This window comes from Heterocephalus glaber, unplaced genomic scaffold, assembly GCF_053883595.1.
Source record: "Heterocephalus glaber isolate CG9 unplaced genomic scaffold, H.glaber_assembly_v1.0 deba00001600, whole genome shotgun sequence".
Taxonomy (NCBI): Eukaryota; Metazoa; Chordata; class Mammalia; order Rodentia; family Bathyergidae; genus Heterocephalus; species Heterocephalus glaber.
In genome coordinates, this window is record NW_028258372.1 from 5080808 (window position 1) to 5104889 (window position 24082).

The window sequence follows — 24082 nt, forward strand, 5'->3', positions numbered from 1 at the left end:
AGTCTTAATATACAGAATGAGGGGTTACACAGGAAGCTGCTTCCAGAACAGTTAGGTAAGGACTAAATGTATAATAGTTCATGTGAAATAGGAAGTAAAGGGGCAAAGGGGAAGGAAGTGGGAGGGCTAGGGGAAAGGATAGAAGGGAATGGGATTAATATGAGAAAATGGAAAGATAGGAACAAAATCTTTGTAAATAGGGAGGACTGGAGGGGTTGAAGGGAGGGCTGGGCAAGGGTGAAAAATAAGAACCAAGAGAGATTATGTAAAGGCACAATTTTCCAATGATGAATGTCATTATATTGTATACCTAAAATGTACCAATGATTAGAATGAATAATCGATAATGTAAAATAGGAAGAAAAGGTCCAAAGGGGTAGGGGTAGTGGGAGGGGCAGGGGAAAGGAAAGAAGGGAAAGGAAAAATGCTGAGAAATGGAAAAAATAGAAATAAAGTCTTTGTAAATAGGGAAGGGTGGAGGGTGTGAAGGGAGGGCTAGGAATGGGGAAAAAATAAGAACCAAGATGCATTACGTAAAGGTACAATTCCCAATGAGAAATGTAAATGTGTTGTATACCTACAACGTACCAATAAAAGAATTTTATGAAGTGCAAAAAAAAAAAAAAAAGAATCCACTCCAGACGCCACAACCACTGCCGCAGCAGCTCCCTCTCCACACAGGTGAAGCTGGCATTGACCCCTGAGACAGCAGCGGCATCTTGGCATCCCCGAGCTGGAGACTGGATACTGGAGCTCTGTTTTCCAAACCCACCGGACCGTCACAACCTGGCTTGCCAATAGGAAAGGTCAAAGCAGCAGGAAGCGGCCTCTGCCTTGTTTTCTCCCTCCAACTCCCACCCAGGCCATCACACCAAAGGACTCTAACTCATGTCCCGAGTTATAGCTGCAGAGACTCCGGGGAATGTGGTGTTTACCTGTGCAGTAAAAAAATCCACTAAGAGGGACTGAGGAGATGGTCCCCACGCGACATTCCGAATGGTACTTTTCGTTTTGGGGTTTTTTTTTAAAAAGAAAAGTCAATAAATAAAAGAGGCATGAGCCATTTTAGGTCCAGCCAGTCTAGGCCAGCTCACTTGAAGAGAGATGGTTAATCTTCAGCCCTCCTGTCCTCAATGATAAACAAGATTAGGGTGGAGCTGCAATCCAGCGAGGTCACAGAGGCAGTACACTGGGTAACAGCGTCATCACGGACATGCAATGCTGCTGTCTGAACAGAACTTCAAGATTTGTGAGGGTTGTCACTGGGATCATCCTCCATGCTAGCAGGTGAGGAAGAAACCACTGCTCCAGACAGGTCAAGGAGACTGAGTTATAAGAGGCAGGGCATCTGAGGTCAGGCGATCCTGTAAACATCAGAGAAGCCATTACAGAACAAGGACTGGGCAGGAGCTTCAGACATCACAGAGAAAATAGAGCTCAGCCAGGCTTAGTGGCGCACACCTGGAATCGCTGCATTCTGGGTAGCTGAGGCAGGAAGATGGAAAGTTTGAGCGCAGCCTGTGCAAATTAGTGACTTAGTGAGATTCTGTCTCAAAAAATAAAAAGGGCTGGGGATGTGTGAAGGCCTGGTTCAACCTCTAGTACTGCAAAAATTAATAATAAAAAAGTAAAAGCAGCATATGCATATTGTTTTGGCTTATACTTTCCTTTTTTCCCCCTTCTTTATTAGTCTTGTATTTCCTTTCCTATGAGAAGCTCTGGATAGTCCTTCTACTATATCAATTTTCTTACTATAATTCCTCCAAGCTGGACTTTGTGGCACTAGATAGCTGTGTTAGTCAGCTTTCTGTCACTGTGATAAAATATCTTAGATAACCAACTTAGGTAAGGAAAATGGCTTATTTTGGCTCACAGTTTCAGAGTCTTCAGTTCATGGTCACTAGGCTCTGTTGCTTTGGGCCTGTGGAAGCACAGTTCATCATGGTGGGAGCGTGTGGTAGAGGCCTATCTGCTTCACAGTGACCAGGAAGTATAAGAGAGAAAGAAGAAGGGACTGACCTACCAATATCCTCTTCAAGTGCACACTCCCAGTGACCTAACTTCCTTCCACCAGACCCCAGCTCCTGAAAGTTCCACCACCTCCCAATAAGACAAGCCTTCAACACATGGGCCTTTGGGGACTGTTTGTTTTACATCTAGATTCCGCCCAGAGCCTCATGTGATCATAGGTGGGGCTTTTGGGAGGTGAGTGGAGCACAGGGCACTCTACTCTTTGTGGGTTGGTGCACTGATGGGTTTACAGCTAAGTGTGCTGTTAGGAGGTGGGGTCTGGTTGGAAGAGGTGGTCCACTGGGGATGTAGCCTGGAAGGGTGCATCTCTTTCCCTGGCTCTGCCCTTCTCTCTCTTCTCCCATGGATGCCATGAGGTGAGCAGCTTTTCCTCTGCCCAAGCCTTTTGACTATGCTGTCCTACCTTGGAGCTAGCCAACTACAGACCGAAATCTCTACAAACTGTGTGCCAAAATAAAAGTGTTAGACACAGTCCAATACTCAAAGTCCAATGATTAAAAACTCTACAGAAAATTGGAATAGATGGTCTTTATTTCAATCTGATAAAACCCATCTATGACAAACCAACAGCCAAAATCATATTAAATGGACAAAAAACGGAAAGCTTTCACTCTAAAATTAGGAACAAGACAAGGATGTTCACTATCACCACTCTTATTCATTATAATTCTGGAAACATTACCCAGAGGAATTAGACAAGAGAAAGAAAAGGAATAAGGATAGGAAAGGAAGAAGTTAAATTATCCTTATTTGCAGATGACATAATGCTCTAGAGAGAAGACCCCAAACTCCACTAAAAGACTTTGAGATTTAATAAACAAATTCAGTAGCATAGCATAAAGTTAACAGTCAAAAATCAATAGCATTCCCATACACAACAAACTCAATGAGAGAGGAATTAGGGAAGCAACACCTTTCACAATAGCATCAAGAAAAATGAAATACCTAGGAATAAATCTAACGAGGAAGTAAAAGACCTTTATATGGAAAACCACTGCACTCTGAAAAAGGATATCAAAGAGGATATCAGAAAATGCAAAGATATCCCTTGTTCTTGGGTAGGAAGAACCAATATAGTGAAAATGGCTATACTTCCCAAATTGCTAATTTAATGCAATCTCAATCAAAATTCCAATAGCATATCTCACAGAATTAGAGAAAACAATCCTGAAATTCATTTGAAACCAGAAGAGACCTAGAAGAGCAAAGACAATTCTGGGCAACAGAGGCAAGGTAGGGGGCATCACAATCCCTCGCTTAAAATTATACTACAAAGCTACTGTGGTAAAAACAGCATGATGTGGGCCAGGGATTTAGCTCAGTGGTTCTGCTCCCTGCCTTGCAAGCAGAAGTTCGATCCCCAGTACCAAAAAAAAAAAAAACCCAGAATAATGCTGGCAAAAAAACAGACCTGAGGATCAGTGGAACAGATTAGAAGTTGCAGAAACAACTCCAGACACACTCAGCCACCTCATCTTTGACAAAGGGGCTAAACACCCTCACTGGAGGAAAGATAGCCTATTTAATAAATGGTGCTGGAAAAATAGGCTTCTACTTGCTGAAGATTAAAACTAGACCCCTATCTTTCACCACACACTAAACTAAAATCAAAATGGATCAAAATAAACCTTCCCTCCTTTAAATTGTGGTATTAGGGATTGTGTCTCAGCAACGAGAAAGCAACTAAGACAGAGACATTACATATTCAAACTGCAGCAGTAGCTTATGCTTGGAAATGTACATAAACACTGCATGAAATGTCACTCTGTAATTTTTTCTCAGGTTCCCATTCATCATGTCCCACATCTGGCTTCGAGAATTTGTTGATCGTCACCCAGGGATTCCACCCAGGTAATGTTCTCACCTGCAAAAGCCTCCCAGAGCAGAGGCCAGGCAGGCAGTGATCTGAGGAATTAGAATTGTTCACCCTACACTTCACAACTGAGAGACAACCACTTCTGGAGGGGCCTAGTGAAGCTTCTCTGGTTTAGGGATCATCCTAAGGAAAGAAATCCCGTATTTATTGCAGAATCTAAGCAAGCTTCCCATTCCAGAAAGATCAGGGAGATACTGGCTTTCTCTTAGGAAGGGCTTTAACAAGAAGTATGAAGGACCCAAGCCCAAATTTTGGATGGGAATCCTTTAATCAAACCACCCCATGCTTCCCTCCTATGGGAGCTGACTGCACACATGGAAACTAAGGAGGGGTTTCTCCGGGGTCATGTGTGGAACAGGTAAAATGAATCCCAGACACATTTCACAGTGCTAGGTTCATTTTGTCAAGAGATATCAGATAAAAATCAGTAAATCCTAACCATATTCTCCCTTCACCACCAGCTCCTAGGGAACTGCAGATATTTAGAAGCCAGGAAATCAGAACAGCAACCCTCACACTGTGGCTGTTGTTAGGTTCAGCCCCTTGGTAGCAATACTGATTTTGTGGATTTGAGCAAGCCTTATGCTTGTTTTAGTATTTAATCATTCTAACAATTTGGTCAACAAATAGAAGTTCTTTTCTCTCAAAAATTACTGAAACGGGTGAGTAGGAGACTGCTTCCTTCTTGGATTCCTTAAGAATCTTCTTTTCAGAGAAAGCACAGAGCCTACCCTTCAGTCCCTAAAATCCACCCAAACCAAAGAGCAAGCAGGGTGCAGAAGAACAGGGAGTGGTTCCAGTGTTTCCTGATTCCTCCTTCCCCACAAGTCCTTGTTCCTTCTGTGTATGTATGAGATTGTCTTGTCTACTGTGGAGCCTATTTAACTGTGGTCTTGTCTCCCTGGGAAAATGCAAACAAATCTTTGTTGGCTGCTGTTGCCTGGTGTTCCATGGAACCAAATCACTAACAGGGTCTGGCCTGAGCCAGCCCCCTGGGGATCCCGAGGCTTTGGGTGGAACAAAGGTAGAATGGGTGGAGCAAAGCAGAAGTGCCCACTGAAAACCTAAGGCTGGGCAATCTTCAGGTCACTTGCACTTATCATCAAAGCTACAGAAGAGGAAGAAGGCTGCAATCACTCCTCTCCCCACCAGAGGGTGCCCCACCCTCCACCAGCAGGGCTCACTGTTGGGGAGCTCTGCGCCTGCCACATGCCTTTCCAACAATAGCAAATCCCCTCCCTTAGCAAATTCCATCAACTCTGCCTCCAGGATAAATGCTTCTCTCCCATCTAAATGCTTCTTCCATCTAAATGTTAGTCAGTTTTATGTCACTATGACAAAATGCCTGAGATAAGCAACCTATGAGGAAGAAAGGTTCTTTTGGCTCATGGATTTGGAGGTTTCAGTCCATGGTTACTTGGCTCTATTTCTTTGAGCCTGTTGTGGTATAGTACATTATGGCAGAAGCATATCACCAAGGAAGTCTCTCTCCTCATAGTGGCCAGGAAGTGAAAGAGAAGAGAGCTAAGGTCCCAATATCCCCTTTGAGGACGTGCCTGAGGGACATAACTTCCTCCAAAGAGCCCCCTCCCACTTCCTTCACCAAGTTCCACCATCTCCCAGTAGTGCCACAGACTGGGACCAAGCTTTAACTCCTGAGCTTTTGAGGAACATTTCAGAGCCAAACCACAGCAGCTTGGCTCCAGCTCCCTGACACCACATGTTCCAGACCACCGTCACCTCTCCCTACTCATCTTCAACAATGCCTACTCTCATCTTCCAACAATCTGTTCTCCAGATGAGCTTCATAAAATTTGAATTGGATCACAGCACTCTGTTGGATAAAACCCTGCAACCCACTACATTTAGCATAAAATCCAAACTCGTTGCCAGGGCCAACATGCCCCACAGGAAATATCCCTGCTTATCTCTCCAACCTTCTCCTAACTCAAGCCCCTTGTGTTTCCTTTGGCTTCTTCAGGAAGCCATGCTTCTTTTACTCCTTGGGGCTTACAGAATTTTCCTTCTATGTGGGCTGCTCCTTCCCCTCAACCCTTCCTACTCCTTCTACCCAGTGTGTCTCAGCTCCGTTGTTAACTGGTGAGTCATTCCTTGACCACCCGGACTAGAAAAGATCTTCTCCTTCTGCCTACCTCTCCACCTCTCTGATTCCCTATTTCACATCTTTTTGAATTTCTTTTGTGTATGTTATCACAATATCCATATATTGTTTTTTTCCAGTCTGTCTTGTCATTGGTATAGTAGTTAACAGACAGCTCTTATTGTGGGCCCAGCCATTATGCTTTGGATCTGAAACATCCTGTCAAACCCATGTGTTGAAGACTTGGTATACTGAATATAATACCGAAGCTCCAGTATTCAGAGCTGAGGCCTTTGAGAAGTTATTGGATCATAAGAATACTAACATCACTGCCAGATTAAGTCATTGATGGCTTCCTAGCTGAACAGGCTATTGGGAGGTGGTGCGAACTTGAAGTGGTGGGAGGAACTAGGTCACTGAGGGTGCTTTGAAGGGTGTATTTTGCCTTTACACCCTTTTCTCTTGGGCTCTCTCTCACTCTCTTTGCTCCCTGGCTGTCAGGAAGTATCATTGCTCCTCCAGTGCTTCCCTCCATGTTGTCCTTCCTTGCCAGAGGCCCAAAGCCATAGGGCCAAGTAGTCATGGACTGAAACCTCTGTAACTGTGAGCTCAAACACATCTTTCCTCCTCTTAAGTTGTTTTCTCGGGAATTTTATCACAGCCACAGAAAACTGACAAACATACACGCATTATCATAAGTGCTTATCTCATTTTATCTTTACAACTGTGAACTAAAGATGAGGTAACAAGGCACACTGTGGGTAATGGATTGTTCCAAGACAGTTGGAACAGGTGGGACTTGAACTCATTGACCTGGTGCCACCATTTGTCCTTAGAGTCACTGCAATTTACTGCAGTTCCAGGTTAACCTCCTCACTGCAGGGCTTGCTTGCCTTTCTCTATAACTCACTTCCATAACCTTTGCCTAACAGATGGCCATGCATGGTAGGCCCTCTACGCACAGGTGTTGAGTAAATTAAAATAAATGAACAATCAAAATGATTCTGTCCTTCATTTGTGGTTTAGCCTCCTGATGACCAACAGAGCCTAGCTGCCCTTCTGCTGCTCCGCACAAGCATTCATCCAACCCATCCTTAGCTGCCTCACTCTGAGGGCTCTACTAGGGAAACAGAATTGCAAGCCAGCAGGGAAAACTAATAAAAGTAAATGTTTCTTGGCTCACAAGTTTTAGTGACCACATCAGATTCTTGTAAAAAGAGTTATATTAAATGCTAGTGTTAACCAATGCCATACCCAAGCCACAGACCAGAGCCCTGTTGCCCAGGGGTGGGGTCACACACACTGCACTGGTTTGTGGAGCTTAAGATGCTTCTGAAAAGATCACTTCTAGGGGTTAAACAGAATGTGTCAGATTTCAATGCATTTTTCAAATATTGATTGGGCTGGGGCGTAGCTCAGTGGTAAAATGTGTAATTAACATACAAAAGGCCCAGGGTTCAGTTCCCAGCAAAACACACACACACTCACACACACGCACACACACACACAACGCATATGCGTGCAATTGGAGTGACGCCTGAAAGCTCTAGAGGCAGCTATGTGGTCAGCTCATCTGCCCTGCCATGGATTAAGGAGGTATTTTAGTAGCCACGTACAAATGTCTCATTTACTCTGATGCAGCCATGAACACAGATGACAGTCATCATTCTTACCTTACTGATGAGAAACTGAGGCTCCCCTTTCCTTGAGGAGCTACTGTGGATCCAGGTGAGAAAGACTGGTCATCTCCTAGCCCTGCCTCTTCTGTATGTGTTAGTGCATACTTAGCTAAGTTAACGAAGTTACTCCTTCCCCATGGGGCTCAGTTTCCTAACTTGTTATTGGAGTCACCATATTGGCTATGATTTGTTAGTTGCCTGAATGTGATTTTCCTTACCAGGTGATGAACTTTGGGTGAGAAGACAACACCGACACCACGTGTCTCTATCACCCAGCACACCGCAGACAGCCGAGCTTGCAATGGACGCTTTTATTCCAATGGAAGCGTCCACCCCACTAACAGCGGTATCTTTACTGCTCTTCCTGCTGTCTTGGTATATTGTGCCTATTTGCTGTCTGCCCGCAAGTGGCAGAGTCACAGAGTCACACAGAAACAGTGCTGAACTTTTCTGGAAAAGAGGAATCATCATCTAAACACAGAGATGACTCGATGCGACGTGGAGTTTAGGGAACTAACTGGGTTTGCTTCATGGCTCTGGCATTTCCTAATGGAGTGATATTTAGAAAGTCCACTTAACCTCTCTGAGACTCCTTTTATGAAACAGGGAGTTAATATTTACCTTGCAAGGTGACTGTGAGAAGTAGATGAGAACATCTCTCTAAAGGTGCTTTGTAAAGAGTGAGGCACAACCCAGGTGTATCAGTGACTCGGGGCACCTTGGGCCACCGTCCAGGCTCTGAGGACACATGCCCCTGACCTCACCTGTGCATATTGAATTTTGCCTGAGGCTGAGCCCAGATCCTGCTCTGGTTACAGTCACTTCCCTCAGGGCAGGCTGTTCTCCTGTGGATGGTACACACTACCTCAGAGAGCCAAGCTGTCAGGGGCTTGTAAATAATGCATGGGGGACTCAGCCCCCTGTGCCAGCTGGAGAGAAGGAAGGATCTTTCTGCAGTTCAGTCAGCACAGTGGGTCTGAGGACAGCCTGGGCAGGGCTCTGACGCACAGCTGGAGTGGGCCAGGGGCCTTTATTCACTCATTGCTTTGCCTCCTACCCAGCCTCCTGAGGGAGAGGCTGGCTGTGCACCCCCAGGAGGAAACAATCCTCTTGCAGAAAAACCTGGTGTTTTAATATCTGCATTGGAAGCTTTCTCACGTTCACCTGAAGACCACATGGGGGAGCTTGGGAAATGTATGCAGAGGGGGAGGCAAAGTACCATGACCTCCTTCCCCAAATCTTTCCACTTCTCTCCCAGCTGCCCTCCCTCTGGCCGCTGCTTCCTGACACGGGCTTTCTTGCTCTCCACCCACTCCTGCCGATATCCACCGTGGGTTGCCCACGAAACTCTGGGCTAGAGGCTGCTCGGCGCTGGGGAAGGGCTTCTCCGCACTCAGAGCAGCTTTTACAAGCTGCTTCTGCAGAGAAAGCCTTGGACTGCCCACCTGAACCTGGCAGGCATTTGTGGGTGCATGCCAAGGAAGAGGATGAGAAAACCGAGGGTCCTTTGGACCCCTGGGACCCTCCCGAGTGTTAACACGCTCTGGAGGAGCCCTTCAAGGCCTAGCTTCAGAAACTGAGAGGGTGCCTGAGCAAGCCTGTCTGCCCCTCCCGTGCATTCAGAAATGTCATGTGATCTCTGCCTCGGTGCCAGCTTCTCTTTCCTCTATGACTTCATGCAGTTGTTGACCCTGCAGGCAGGACTGGTCATAGTACCCAGCTGACAGCCTGGGGGTTTTCAGGAAGTCTGAGCCTGTGGCGTCCTGTGCAGACTGGCACTTGCCTTTCACACCGGACCGCTGGCTGACTCTGGCCCCTGCTCTAGTTCAGATCTGGATTGCTTGCCAAAGGCCCCTCTGGTGAGGGCTTGGTCCCCAGTCCATGGCACTCTTGGGAGCCAGTGGTATCTTTAAGACATTGGGCGTGTGCCCTGGAATGGGGATATGGAACCCTGCCTCTCCTCTTCCGTTTCCTCACTGCTGCAAGGCGAGCTGCTTTGCTCTACCATGCACTCTGGCTGTGATGTGCTACTCATCACTGCCCAAATCATGGATCAAGACCTTCAAAACTCAAAGCCAAGTAAACCTTTCCTCTTTGTAAGTTGGTTCATCCCGGGCATTTATTATAGTAACAAAAAGCTGATTAATGCATCCCTACACAATTTACTCAATTCTATCCAACGCTTCGCCTCTATAGTGCCTTTCACCTGGGGTACCTTCCCCATCCTATTTGCCTACTCAAACCCTTGACACACCCCTCCCTCCTTGTGCTGTCAGCCCTTCATTCAGGCCACTATTTCAGCATATGGAGAGCATTTTGGGGACCAGTACTGCTTCCTAGCTTTGTATCTGCAGAACCTAAGTGAGTGCAGTGTACTCATGGTATCCAATAAATGTTGGTTGAATGGAAGGCATAGTTTAAATTCCCTCTCATGATCCTGATATGGAGAAGTTTTAGATAACTTAATAGATTGAATATTAAGGTAATTGTAGAAGCAAAGTAAGTAATGTGTTCTTTTAAGATTTGCTTTTCCCATAACTCCTTGTTTAAGGTGAGGATTTTCTGACTCTAACCTATAACTTCATTAACCTAACAAAGTTACCAAGCCAGGGTGAATTTAGAATGTATATGGCCTATCTTTGGGTCTGTGACTTGTAAATAGGAACTGGAATTGTATTTACATATCAAAGATCACTAGGGATGAGATAATGGCTAAAAAGGATACAAAAAGGGAAATGCTGAACAAAGGGGGCTGATACTGACCAGACTGGTTTCTGGCGTTCCCACCCACTCGCGAGAAGAAATTTTATTATTTTATCCGAATTCTGTGTGTCTGTGTATTTCTTTCCAAGATTTCTGCAACAATCCAACATGTATGTAGTGAGCTATGTTATGCAAAACTATGTGCTCCTCTCTATGGACTCTTCTCCTTTTCTATGAATTCTCATGGCATCTACTGAGTGTTCAGAATCTGTAAATGATTCCACATATGCAGGCATCACAAACTTGATAAAGACACATCCCCAACAGTATTTCCTTCCTTTGTTCTCTCAGGAGTTACAGTGTTCTTCCCAATGCTTGAAGCCTAGGCCTTCTCTTGGACAATTCTCCCTCTTTTATCCTTAATTTCATCATTCCATCTCCTAAAAATCCTCAACCAGTCCTCTCATCTCCTACTTTTCATTTGTATTGTTGTTAAATCTTTATTCAGTGTTTAAATTGACAGATAATATTGTTTTATTATGTACATGACATTTTGAATAGTTGGTGTGTAGAATAGTTTAATCTAGGCATTGCCTTAGTTGCTATTTTTGTGGCAGGTGCACACAGCACCCATTCTGTTTACATTTCCCAAGAAAACAATCCATCATCTCCATGCACATTTCCACCCCATTGTTCAGATTCATCATGTCTCGCATGAAGTACTAGTTTCTTCCTAACCAGTCTTTCCACTTCTAGTCAGATTGCTCTCAAATTTGTTTTCCACACTGCCACCAGAGAAAATTTATGTATCATGTCATTAATCTTCTTTAAAATGTTACAAAGATGCCCTATCACCTACATCAGTGATTTTCAAGCTTTTATACACAACACCCTTTTTAAATAACAAATAAAACCTGCAGGTAATATAATCCACACATAATTTTAAAACACCAATGTAGTGTTGCAATTAGAAAATAAAGGGAGAAGTAATTTACTGTAAAGATGCATTTTAAAATATAAAGTATGAGCACCACTTGTATTATTTAGCTATCACTGTAACAAAATACTTGAGATTATTATTTTATAAAGAGAAAAGATTTATTTTGGCTCACAGTTTTGGATGTTCCATTCCGTGATCACTTGGTCCTATTGCTTTGGCTTCTATTGGGCATGCTAGACAGCAATAGAAGGGAGTGTGTGGCAGAGCCAGTTGCTCACCTCATGATCAGAAAGCAAAAGAAGCAAAAAGAAGGGGGATTGGGGTCCCATAATCCCATAATTCCATTCATACCTCCAATGACCTATGGACTCTCCGTAAGCCTCAACTCCTAGAGGCTACACCAACTCCCAAAAGCATCACCCTGAGGACCAGGCCTTTAACACACGGACCTTTGGGGACATTCAACATCCAAACTATAGCGCCACTGTATTCCAGTTGTACAACCACATCTCTTGTGCGGTCTCAGGAGTCTCACCACCCCTCTTATCTTGTGGGCTCCCGGTCATGCTTCCGGGCCTGAGTCCTTCTTCCAGGCTTACAAGCACTCCATGCTTTGCCTTCACAGTCCTGCTTAATTTGAGTTCTAATATATACTTAGCTATTATACTTTTTCTTATGAAATTTTGCAAACATATCAAAAGTAGAAAAACATAGTATAACCTTTCAACAATTACCAATTTGCCCCACTGGTTTTATATATTCTCTTTTTTCCTAATATTTTGAACATAACATTAAATATTTCTTTATGTATCTTGAAAATAAACAACATTTTATTATAATGTTGGAGGTTGTGGTGGAGGACAGGAGACCTGCAAGTACCATAAATCCAGGGATGGTGGAAAGGGACTCATTATGAATAACAAAGGACACTATCAACCCACTATCATGGGTTCTGGTTGCCAGGAACAGGGGACAAAGTCCCAATGCGTTTTCTTTCAAACACCTTGTATTCTCCTGCAGAGAACTAATTGTAATAATTGGGTTTTTTCTCCCCTCTTTTCTTTCTCCACTAGTATATTCATTAACCACCAAGGAAAGGACCTCCAAGGCTATTACCTTGGGCAGCTGGCAAGACTCCATATTGATTCCAGTGTGAAGACACCTTCCAGGTGAGACACATTCCCAAACCTTAATTTCCAAGAAAGTCACCAAAGCTAGCATGATAAATAGAAAAAAAAATGGATGACACAATCTTAATGATGCTAATAATGGTTAAAAAAATTACTACTTAATGGATAGAAAAAGGTTTAGAAGAAAATATACCAAATTATTAAAAATGTTGGGATTTTGTTTTCTTTAGCTTTTGTGTTGTTTTATTTTGGCACAAGGGATGGAACCTAGGACCTCAAGCATACCAAGCATAAGCTCTACCATTAAGCTACACCTTCAGCCCCAATAATGTTTTTGTTTTTTGTTTTTTTCTAAATGAGTGGTAAGATTATTAGTATTTTATATTTTATTTTTAATCTTTTTTCTCAGATTTTTTGCTAATGAACATATCTTAATTTTATGATGAGCAATAAAATTTTATTAAACCACCACAGGAATTTGAGAAACATCAGTTTAGAATTTCAAATTGATCAAATAACTTAAATTTACTGAGATTCTGTTTCTTTCATGGTAAATTTATAAATTTGGCCTAAATCGTTTTCACAAAAAAAAAAAAAGAAAACCCACAGTTACATTGACCTTATTTTCTAGTTTAGGGAGGCCGTAGAACTACAGTAAGTCTTGCCTTCAGAAGGACACTAATATTTTCCTTGAAGAGGAAGAATATTCTGGTTCTTGAAAAACACCGAAGGGAAAAGCAGAGGCAGGCTGGTAGTGCAGAGGGGTAGATCTTGGGGCCGTCACTGGGATCTGGTTCAGACACCAGAGCCATCAATGGCAGAAGTGACTGGACTGACAATAATAGACTCACAGGGCTCAATCTGATAGGATATGACACATTCAACAGATAATGTTCTGATTGCCAGTGGGAGGCATATTTTGTAGGATAAGGGGACTCCCATCTACCAATTAGGGCACCCAGTTTACAAGGGCAAGTACCTGCTGAGCATGAAGAAGGAGAGGAGGGTGTTCCTGATGCTTCTCCAGCCTCTCCACAGCACAGCACAGCACAGCACCCCTCCCCCAGCCAGCATCTCTCCCAGTTCAGTATCCCACAAGTGTGCTCACATTCTTACTCCTGTTCTTTCTGAACTTCAAGGAGAGCCACTCCATTTCTGCTAACATATTCTTTATTAAAGAAGGCACATTGCAATCAAGTTTTTACCGAATTAGGCAAACATTATTGTGTGTGTGTGCACACGCGTGCTAGGAAATGAACCCATTGCTTCATGCATGCACCTGCTAGATCAAAGAGCCATACCACCTGCTCAATATCGTGTGTGTGTGTACGTGTGTGTGTGTGTGCTGGGAATAGAACCTGGTGCCTCATACATGCTAGGCAAGTGCACTATCACTGAGTTATGTTCGCCAATCTCCCAACATTATTATTATCCAGTTTTAGCCAGCTCTTTGTAAATGTGATATCATCACAGTGCTCTCATCGTGGGAGACCATGTCTTCTCACCTGACTGGAATAAGATGTTCCTAAATCTCAGACAACATTTAATATTTTTCCCATCTATACCAGTTCACCTCACTTATTTTATAGTTTGAAAATATACATATTTATTAGAATACTTAGAAAACAATGATAAAAAAAATTGAAAGTCACTGATAATGTCATAACCTAGAGATAGTCATCCAGAATCTTTTAATCCATGCCAAAATAGGGTAGGATGGTGTGAAACTTTTGTGTGTGATAACAGGTTTATTAAGATAATTCACATACTGTCTTAGTTACTTCTCTCTTGTTGCTGGAACAAAATACTCAACATCCAAAGTTAAAGGAGCAAAGGTTTATTTAGCTCACAGTTTGTAGAGGTTTCAGTTCACAATCAGCTGGCTCGAAGGCAGAGTGGCACATGGCAGAAGGGCGTTGCAGAAGAGAAAAGGTTCATTGCACACAGATGACAGCAAAAGCAACAAGGGACCTTAACAGCATCTTTCAGCTCCTTTTATCTTATCCCGACTACTTAGAGTGGGTAGCAGTCACACCCTTAATCCTAGAGTCCTTCAGCCTAGCATTGTACCACGAATCAATTGCAGCATCACACACTCTAGATCCAGCCACCTCTGAAAAAGCCCCACTTATGACTGCATGAAGCTTTGGGGAGGCATCTAGACATACCATACAAGTCATCCATTTAAAGTGCATAATTTAATTACAACCTTTGTTTAAATTTAGTAATATATTGTGGACTTTTTTCATCTCAAAAGTTGTAATTCTACCTCATCACTGTTAAAGGTGGCCTGGTAATTCTGTATGTCTACTATATTACTAATTCCACATCTTTTCTTTTTTAAAATATATTTTTATTTTTAATTGACATAATAATTGTATAAATTTATGGGAGATATTTCAATACAACTGTGTAATGTTCAGGTCAGGGTAATTGGCATATATCCATCACCTTAGATTGTTTTCTTTTTTTTAAATGAAGGTGTTAGTACTTTCTCTTATCATAAAAACAATTTGGTAAGAATTCTTAGGGCTAAATTTTTACTGATATCCCTAACTGCTAGAATTGCTGAGACAAAATGTATGCACATTTTTAAGGTCTTAATTTATACCACCAAAGTTGTACCAGAAAATTCCCATGTTGTATGAAAGTATTTTGCCATTATCTTGCTTGCTTTCATCTTTGGAGGAAGCCTATTGGAGTAGCAATACAGGAAGTTTATAATTGGTTTCAGGTCTGTCAAACACCACAATGCACCGCAGTGGTGGTTTCACTAAAAGTATTCACTAGGTCCTTGAAGGACCAAAACATGCACAGAAAAATTATGATGGTCAAGGCACCGGTACCAGGGAGATCTGGAGTACAGCACAGAGCAGGCATGGGCAGAGCAGGGGAGGTGTGACGCAGGTCACCTTTTGTGATCTATGACTGGGGAGGAGGAGGAACGCTGAAGGGAAACCCAAGGACTGAAATCCTTGCACTCTCTATCATAACTTTACTAGTGGTGTCCTTGGGGCAACAGGAGTCTTGTCATTCCTGTCTTGTTAGCCTCCTGGCCACTGCAGTTGCTGAGAAAATGGGCCACTTTTCCTCCAATGGGTGCTCAGCAAGGTATTTCTATCTTTCCTTAGACCACTCATAGACTTGGGCATTTCATCCAAGAGAAAAACTCCTGATCAACCTCAATTAGATCAACAGACGCTCATTCGATATATTTGTTTTCAAAGGCATTCAAAGACTGCTGAACTATGGTATAAGGAAACCACTTACCAAAGAGACTATTCACTGCCATTTTACAAGATCGGTAAGTCATGTCCAGTGCTCTTGACTCGCTGAGATGAACCTTGTCTAGGCCACAAGATGAGCTTGTCCCTTGGGCTTCCCCAGCTCAGGGAGTGTTTGGGGCTGGTCAAGTTGGAGGTAGGGAGATGTGTGGGTCTGGGGGCAGAAGGAGTGAGGGGGCTGCCCTAGGTGTCCTCCCTACCCCCTCATCCAGCTCCCTGCACCTGAGCCTGCAGGGATGGAAATGTGTGCATGTCCTTCTTAGGAAGCAGGCTCACGTGTGACTGCTCCTCACTGAGCCCCAGATCACACCATGAGGTGTGTGATTTGACACATCAGAGCATGTGGTTTAAAACTTCCATAGCCAGGCATGAGTGGGCATGCCTGTAATCCCAGCACTCTGGGAGGCAGAGGCAGGAGGATTACGAATCTGAGCCCAGCCTAAGGAAATGCATGACTTAGTGAGACCCTATCTCAAAATAAAAAGTAAAGAAGGTCTGGGGATGTAGCTCAGTGTGAAGGCTCTGGGGTCAATCCCCAGTACTGCAGTAAACAAACAAAATGAAAAACCTACACACCCCTTGTAGTATTTCTGTATTGGGACACATGTGAGGACACTGAGGGGGACAGAGGTAATCCTGGGAGTGTTGACATGACAACAGTTTAAACATTCCTCATGTTCCTGTAGTCACTGGTGCCTTGGATTTTAGTTCACTGAACGAATCACTTCACTGAGAGACTTTCTAAGTGAGCAAACCCCAACGTTCGGGGGCTCTGACACTGTGCCAGGTACATATTCAGTCCCATGGCAGCTGAGGTGGGTGCTGTTATTTTCCGTTTATACTCAGGGATACCAAGTTGCGGAGACCGGACAGCTAGTAGTAAGAGAAGCAGAATACAGACCCTGAGCACTGGATTCCTGGTGTGCTCTGCTTTTCCTGTCACAGCCAAGTGTCACCTACTAGTGATTTAGTGATTTTCTTTAAATTGAGTTTCTTTCTTTTTAAAGAGCAAGAAAAGAAACTGGTAGATAAGAATGGTGGGGTGGGAAGGATCTGCCCTTCTGTCTTCTGTCCAGAGCAAAGAGCTGCAGGACAGAACTGGGCAGGGAGGAGATGGCCAAGCCGGGACCCAGGAACAGCAAGAGTGGGAACTAGGCAGGGACAGGCAGATCTTGAGAGAGCTGAGCCAGGGACAAAGTGGCAGTAGGTGAAGCTGGGATGGCTGCCAGACTGACAAAGTAAGTAACTGATCGAGTAAGAAACTGCAAGTGGGGCAAAGCCAGGTCCTGGATGCCAGAGGTTTTTTTGCCTGAGAAGGGAGGAAGCAGAGGGACTGAGGAGGAGGCAGGGGATGAAAGGAAGGTCATTCAGAGAAGGAGGAGCTGGGAGGGAGGCCAGGGTGAGTGGGGCTTTGGCAAGGCTGTGGTAAAGGAAGTGGGTTAAGGGGTATAGGCTAGGCCTGAAAGGTGTGTGAGACCTGGCAGGACAGAAGCTGCTGGCCCGAGGATGGTGTTTGGGAAGGGTCCACAAGACTCCTGACCCTGCACAGCGGGAGGAGCCATTTATCCCTTCAAGATCACGGGGGTGTGTGAAATCTTTTGCAGGAGGGGATCCAGATCAGCTTCCAGAAGTGACAGCAAATAGGACCTACTTCACAATTCCTCTGCCAAGAGGAAATCTTGTTAGGCAGGCAGACAGACAGACAGACAATTCCTAATTCTTTGCAAATCTATAAGCCCAGTGAATATCCTAGCAGAGCAATTAAACATTAACCACTTGCTACTGTCCTAGCCTTCTGCTAGGCACACAGAAATTCCAGGCAATGACCTCAAGTGCAAGGAACTTACAGTCCAATTGGGAAGATGACACAGGACACATCAACCTCTTAAGAGAATGACAAGAGCCAGAGTGGAAAGATGGGGTCACCTGGGCCTTACAGCCAGGACTGCAGTGTGCACAGGGAAATGATGGGTCAGATTCACACCAGGGAGGAGGGGACAGCACAGCAGGAGCACTGTCACTAGGGACTGTGGATGGCTGCAGAAGACCCTGGCCTCCCCCTTAGGTGCCTGGGAAGCCGAATGCAGACAGTGCCACTGTCGGACCACAGTCCAGGAGGTGACCTAGTCAGCTGTGGAGCACAGGGGCCTGGAGAAGGCGGGTCTGCTAACGAGCACAGTCTTGGGATGTGGGGTGGAACACTATGGGGTGGACAGGTCTTGGGCATCACAGTGCTACGGGCCTGGAACATTCTAGCTGAGTGGGGTTGGGCAAGATGCTTGTCTTGTCCTTTTTGCTCCTCTGGAAAATGGAAATTTTAAGTCTACCTGTAAGATAGTTATTAGAATGTAAAATATCTGTCATGCACCTGGAACTGCGCTAAGCAACATAGGGAGTAGGAGTATACAGACTGCTGCCATCTGTTGTCATAGCCCTCAGGAAATGGGGATTGTTAAGACCTCCATTTTAGCAGAAAAGGAAACTGAGTTTTAGACTTTAAGAATCTACTCAAGCAAGGAGCCTGTAGGTTATCATCCAGATCAAACCCACATAGGTCCCTCCAAAGCCCTTGCTCTTAAGTGAACTGGGAAGGCTGCAGAGGAAACGTAATGAAGGCTTACATGGCAGCATATTTGTAGTGAGCAAGGGCAGTGGTAATAGAAAGTGCACAAGAGAAATTAAAGCTAACTCCACAGCCTCTCAATTCTGCAAGATTGTTGGGATCTCTGATAAAAATAACAGTTTTAGGCAGATACATTCAAGTTAGGACCTGTAGATAATTGAAAATATGACACTAGAAAGCGTAGGCTGAGTGATGAATGATGAGGAACAGCTTTGGGTATCCCCTACCCAGTGAGGTGGTAGCCTGATCTACTCCAAAGATGAGTTACATTGAAGTATTCATTGTATCTGCTGTTGAATCATTAACTGAATGTGTATTAGTTATCTAATGCTGAGTAACAAATCATTCAAAAACTTGGTGGCTTAAAACCTGAACGACGAGGTTTTCCTTGTGGGTTAGGAATTGCTCAGCTGGGCAGTTCTGCCTTGGGCTGTCCCTTGAGGCTTCAGGCAGATATCAGGGAGAGTGTTAGTCTCCGCTGACCTGCTGGGGTGGTCAATATCTCCAGGGCAGCTTACCCACAGAACAGTCAAGCTGGCTGTTGGCTGGGGACCTTGGGGCCTTTCTACATGCGGCTGCTCTGGTGTCCCGGTGCAAGCCTGGTGTGAGCAACTCAGGACCAAGGTAGAAACTGCAATGCATCTTATGACCTAGACTGCAAAGTCCTACACCATCCCTTCTGCTGTACCCTATTAGTCACATATGGCAGGGCTGAAGTCGTCCTGTTACGTGAGTAGCCTGTTCCTGGGAAGCTGGCAACCATAGCAGGATTCAGTTGTTCATCGAACACATGTTATGAACTAGACACTGTGTTTCCCGGGCATAAAGTGATCATGACAGACCAGATAGCTGCTTTCATGAAGCCAATATTCTGGTAGAGGATACAAAACATGCCCATGTTGAGCTATAAGAGAAATAAGCAGGATGATGAGTACTGCTAAGGGAAATTCCTTTAAACAGAGCAATCAAGGAAAATGTGTATATAATTTTAGCTGAGATCTGAAAAATACAAATGAGTCAGGTGGAAGTATTTCAGGCAAAAGGAGCGTAAAAAGTAACATCCTGAGAGCTGGAAAGGCCTTGGCATATTTGGGGAACCCACTGAGGCTCAGTGGGTAGGGTGAGGGCAGGAGAGAGAAGGTGGCTGGGTTTTATTGCAAGAGCAATGGGAAGATGCTGAAGGATTTCAAAGAGGAGTGACATACTTGGATTTTAAGATCACTCTGGCTGTTGAGACAGTTTAGAGAGGGACAGGGTAGAGGAATGCCGACCACTGAGGCAGCTATTTCATAGTTTACACCAGAGACGATGAGGACTTGGACCAGCAGGAAGATCAAGAGCAATAAATGGATTCCACAGATATTCTGGAGATGACATCAATTAGACTTGGCTATTTGATGTTGGGCACATTTTCATTCATTGATATTTATGCTTTCGGTAAACAATCTGAGAGCCTACTTAAATGCCAGTCAATATGCTAAGGTTTTGGCAATACCATGTGAAGCAAACATAGACACACAGTTTCTACAACAGAGATTCAATAGAACAGCATAGAAGTAGTCACAAATTCCACTTGCTATAAACGCTACAAAGAGGAATTTATGTGGTTCAGTGAGAGAATACAATAGATCGGAGAAGGTCTCTCTGAGGAAATGAAGCTGAGACCTGAAGGAGGAGCTAAAAGCTAACTAGACAAGGAGTTAGGGAAATAGCTTCGCAGAGTACAGTCTGTGCAAAGGCCTGTCGTGGGAAGGAGCATGATATGTCTGAAGAAGAGTAAGAGAAATGAAGCTGCAGCTCACCAGCAGAAAGTGTGGTAAGCATGCATGAAGCCCTAAGTTCATTCCTAAGTGCACGTGTCAAGTGTGCCAAAGGGTTCATGGAACAGGACACAGCTGAAGAGATAGTAAGACCAGAAAAGACCTCACAGGCAATGTTCAGGAGTTTGGCCTCTAGCCTGAGACTAAAAGATTTTAGGAGTGGGGAGGTGGTGATTAAAGTATCATTTTGAAAACAGGTCTCTTTGGAGAAGAAAGCAGGGCAGAGGGGGCAAAGAGTGGTCCAGGAGACAAATGGACTGGGTCAGTTCAGGCTTCTAACTTTGACTAAAGTGCCTGAAGAGTTTTTAAAAATCCAGACTGTGCCCCAACCAATGAGATCAGAATCTCCCCGTGGGTGTGACTGGGGTGTCCCAGGCATTGTTTTAAAAACTCCCACTGTGCAGCTGAGTTTGAGAACCAGTGATGCAGGCAACTGCTAATGGGTGGCAGCAGTAGAGACTGAGATGGACTTGAGAGATACACAAGTGACAACTGTTTCATAAACTGTCAGGTGGACAAAAGTTTGGTCTGCAAGAAGCCTTAACAGAGAAACCTACAAATTACAGCACTGACAGAGAAGATAGCAGGGATCAAACCCAATGCTTGTTCAGATCAAGAAACTGACTCCTAGAGTCTGTGGGGAAGGGCTTTTCACAGAACAACAGAAAGTTACGGTGTTTATCAAAGCATAGGTTTGTTTTAGTGCTGGGGACTAAACCCACTGCACATGCTAGGCAAATGGTCTACTAGAGCTACACCCCAACCTTGTGATTCGAGTTTTAAGAGCAGAAGATATGTTAGCAATGATCTGCATTTCATGTTCAGTTCTGAGATTTCTGATTTGGAAATTGCTAAAACATTAAAAATAGACTATGATAGGCAGTGGTTATTGCTTAAAAATTTCTTCCTAAGCACAACTTCTTCCTCAGCACATACCATTATTTATTTAGGGAGCACATGAGAATTGATCATGTGCAGGCTGTAGAGAAGGCTACATCCTGTAGCTGTAGAGAATTTACTGTCTAGGAAGATAAGGTAGCTCTTCAGAAGAAAGCTGCCCTTACATCATTCACCCTGGTACCAAATCATTTAAAGAAATCACTTTTCCAAAATGAAATATAGACTTTCAGGAGCTATGAGACCCTCAGTCTCTCTGACCCTTGATTTCCCCACCTGCAAAAAGGATAAAAATAGTACCCACCTAAAAGAATCGAGATATGTATATAAATAATATTGATAAAGTCTTCAAAAATGCCAGTTATTATTGATCAAGAATATATACCATTATAAATATATATATATATAAAAAATATTTTTTGGTACCGGGGATTGAACTTGGGTCCTTGTGCTTGCGCAGCAGGTGGCGAAACCACTGAGCTAAATCCCCAACCCTATAAATATATTTTTAAAAATACAATGGAATTGAATCTTCCACTGACATCAAGTTCAAAAACTAGTGCACAAAACTCATGTACAAAGTTATCTTTGAAAATCTCCAATAACATTTAAGAGTGATGATACTAAATAAAGTGTATAGAATGTAAATATGCTTGAATTCTCAGCAAGCTGGATAGTTTCTGGGGTTCTCAGTTCTTGATTTTAGTTTTCAATAACTTTCAGGGAGTCACCACAAATCCACACAAACAATAATTAATTTTGTTAAATGATGAGGGAATTGAATTATTTCACATATAATCTCCTATCTGTATTATTTCCATAGTACCTCCTATTTGTATAGCATTTTGAGGATTGACAAGATCCACTATACTCAGGACCTTTACTGTGAATCAGTTAGGTATGTGTATGATTTGTGTCTACTGTAAATCCTACAGCAAAGATCACTAAGAGCTGTTGAATAGAATTTCTCACGCTTTTATCCTATTTCCCTAAAACACAATGTTCTTCTCAAGAAGGCCATCCTAATTGTTATTTGACTGCATAATCAGCCTTCAGAATTCATATGGTTACTAACTACAGACAGGATTGCACTTAAATTTTTAAAAAATCCTCCAAATGTAGTGTTTCTAAGCATATTTCCTGGGTTAATGAAATATTCTGTCTTTCTTAACATCAAGAAATGTTTACTTCTTTAAATGCTGTTGAGGTGTGAATGGAACACAGCAGTGAAAAGATTCGTGACACTGGAGCCTGAGAATTGTGGGGGAATCTGAGCTCCGTCTCCTATGTGAGTGAACTTGAACTAATGAATTAATCTCTGAGATGATGCTGTATCTGTGTATCATTGAGGGTTGCTGTAATTATTAGGGTTAATGTAAATAAAACACCTACATAGTGAAGTTCTGTTACAACACCATCATCAACTGTAGTCAACCCAAGTTGAACTCTTACCTTTAGATAAGGAGACTTGAGTGATTTCAGACTAGAAGTTACAAGATAGGAGAGAACTCCAGTTGGTCTAAATTTAGGGATGGCAATAATTGGATTTGATACAAAGATGATACAAAGTGGCTCATTGAAAATGTAGGGGTTGGGGTCTAGAATCAGGACAGAAAATGCAAATTTATGTGATTCATTTTGTTTTATTTACATTTTGGGATAATTCAATAAGGCCTTTTAATTGGAGACTGGACCAAAGAAACGACCTTTTAACTATGCCCTTTTCCTCATATTTTAAGTACATCCCTTTGCCCTAAATTTCATAAATTGTTATTGTGCATAATTGATCAAAGGACAGTATGTTAAAATTTAGGAGTAATGTTCTTAAATCATTGTTTTAAATTCCAGATGGAGATCAGAAATTGGCCACAATTTCATCAAATCCTGGGGCACTTAATTCATTGCCAGAGCTCTACTGTTGTGAAGAGAGGCAACTTTGGAAAAAATGCTTTTAAACTAAAAGAACCATGGCATTCAAACAAAATAACTGTTGGCATTCTTAGTGATTCTCAGAGAGATTAATAGTAGCAGAACTATTTAATTTCAGTATGTATACAGATAGCCCTAATCCTAAAATATTTACATGTTGTAAATTCTTTTCAGATTAAGTTGATCAGCCAAGAAAAGGGAATCAAGAGTCAGCCATAACAGCCGGGGTGATGGCACACGCCTGTAATCCCAGCACTCAGGAAGCTGAGGCAGGAGGATCACCATGAGTTCAAAGCTAGCATGGACTACATAGTGAGTTCAAGGCAAGCCTGAACTACATAGCAAGACCCTATCTCACAACAAAACAAAACAAACTTCAAGATAGAAATTTCATTTGATCAGCTATTTTCCTTCTAGGTATCTTCCAAAAAGTTAAAGACATCATCATAATGCGACACATACATATCTAGATTTATAGCAGCACAGTTCATAATAGCTAGATCCTGGAAGTGGACTATGTGTCCATGAACAGACAAATGGATAAAGAAAATATGGTATTTATACACAATGGAGTACTACTGTGCCAAGAAGGATAAACTTGAGTCATCTATAGAAAAATGGATGGACCTTGAGACTACAATGTTAAGTGAAATCACACAGACAAGCTTAAATATTAAAGAACAAAATAAAAAGATAGCTAATAGGAAGTAGGGAGAGAGATCTTTCTCAGATGGGAAGGGGATCAAGATGAGGGGGAGGTTATGAAAAAAGGAATGAAGATGTGTTCTGTATATGGACCAACTCCACACCAGGAAGGTGGACATTATGTACTACAAATGTACTAATAAAAATTTTTTAAAAGGGGAGGAGGGAGGGAGTGAATGAGGGAAGCAGAGAGGCGAAAGGAAATGATCTCAAAATGAAGAATGTCACATTCTGGCTGCCTACCTCCTGGCATACTAGTTGGCTTCTTATTCAACCACTCCAAAGTAAATCCTACCAGTTAATACTCTTCCTTCAAAAACAGAGTTTTATGTAGTTTTTTACTGCCTCAGTCTTTGACATGAAA

General features: G+C 43.1%; 1 protein-coding gene across 1 annotated transcript; it reads left to right on the plus strand.

Annotated features, from left to right (window-relative positions):
• Window positions 1-1195: 1195 nt before the first annotated feature.
• Window positions 1196-23096, plus strand: Spmip3 (sperm microtubule inner protein 3). The gene is made up of 5 exons (XM_004853583.4): window positions 1196-1287; window positions 3814-3882; window positions 12404-12499; window positions 15592-15764; window positions 22933-23096. The coding sequence occupies exons 1-5, from the start codon at window positions 1214-1216 to the stop codon at window positions 23037-23039; spliced, it is 519 nt and encodes a 172-aa protein (XP_004853640.4). The 5' UTR covers window positions 1196-1213; the 3' UTR covers window positions 23040-23096.
• Window positions 23097-24082: the final 986 nt, after the last annotated feature.

Coding starts and splice junctions, on each gene's coding strand:
- Spmip3 (XM_004853583.4), top strand. CDS start 1,214: ATGCAATGCTGCTGTCTGAACAGAACTTCAAGATTTGTGAGGGTTGTC. Junction 1,288..3,813: donor ATCATCCTCCATGCTAGCAG/GTGAGGAAGAAA, acceptor ATTTTTTCTCAG/GTTCCCATTCATCATGTCCC. Junction 15,765..22,932: donor ACTGCCATTTTACAAGATCG/GTAAGTCATGTC, acceptor TTTAAATTCCAG/ATGGAGATCAGAAATTGGCC.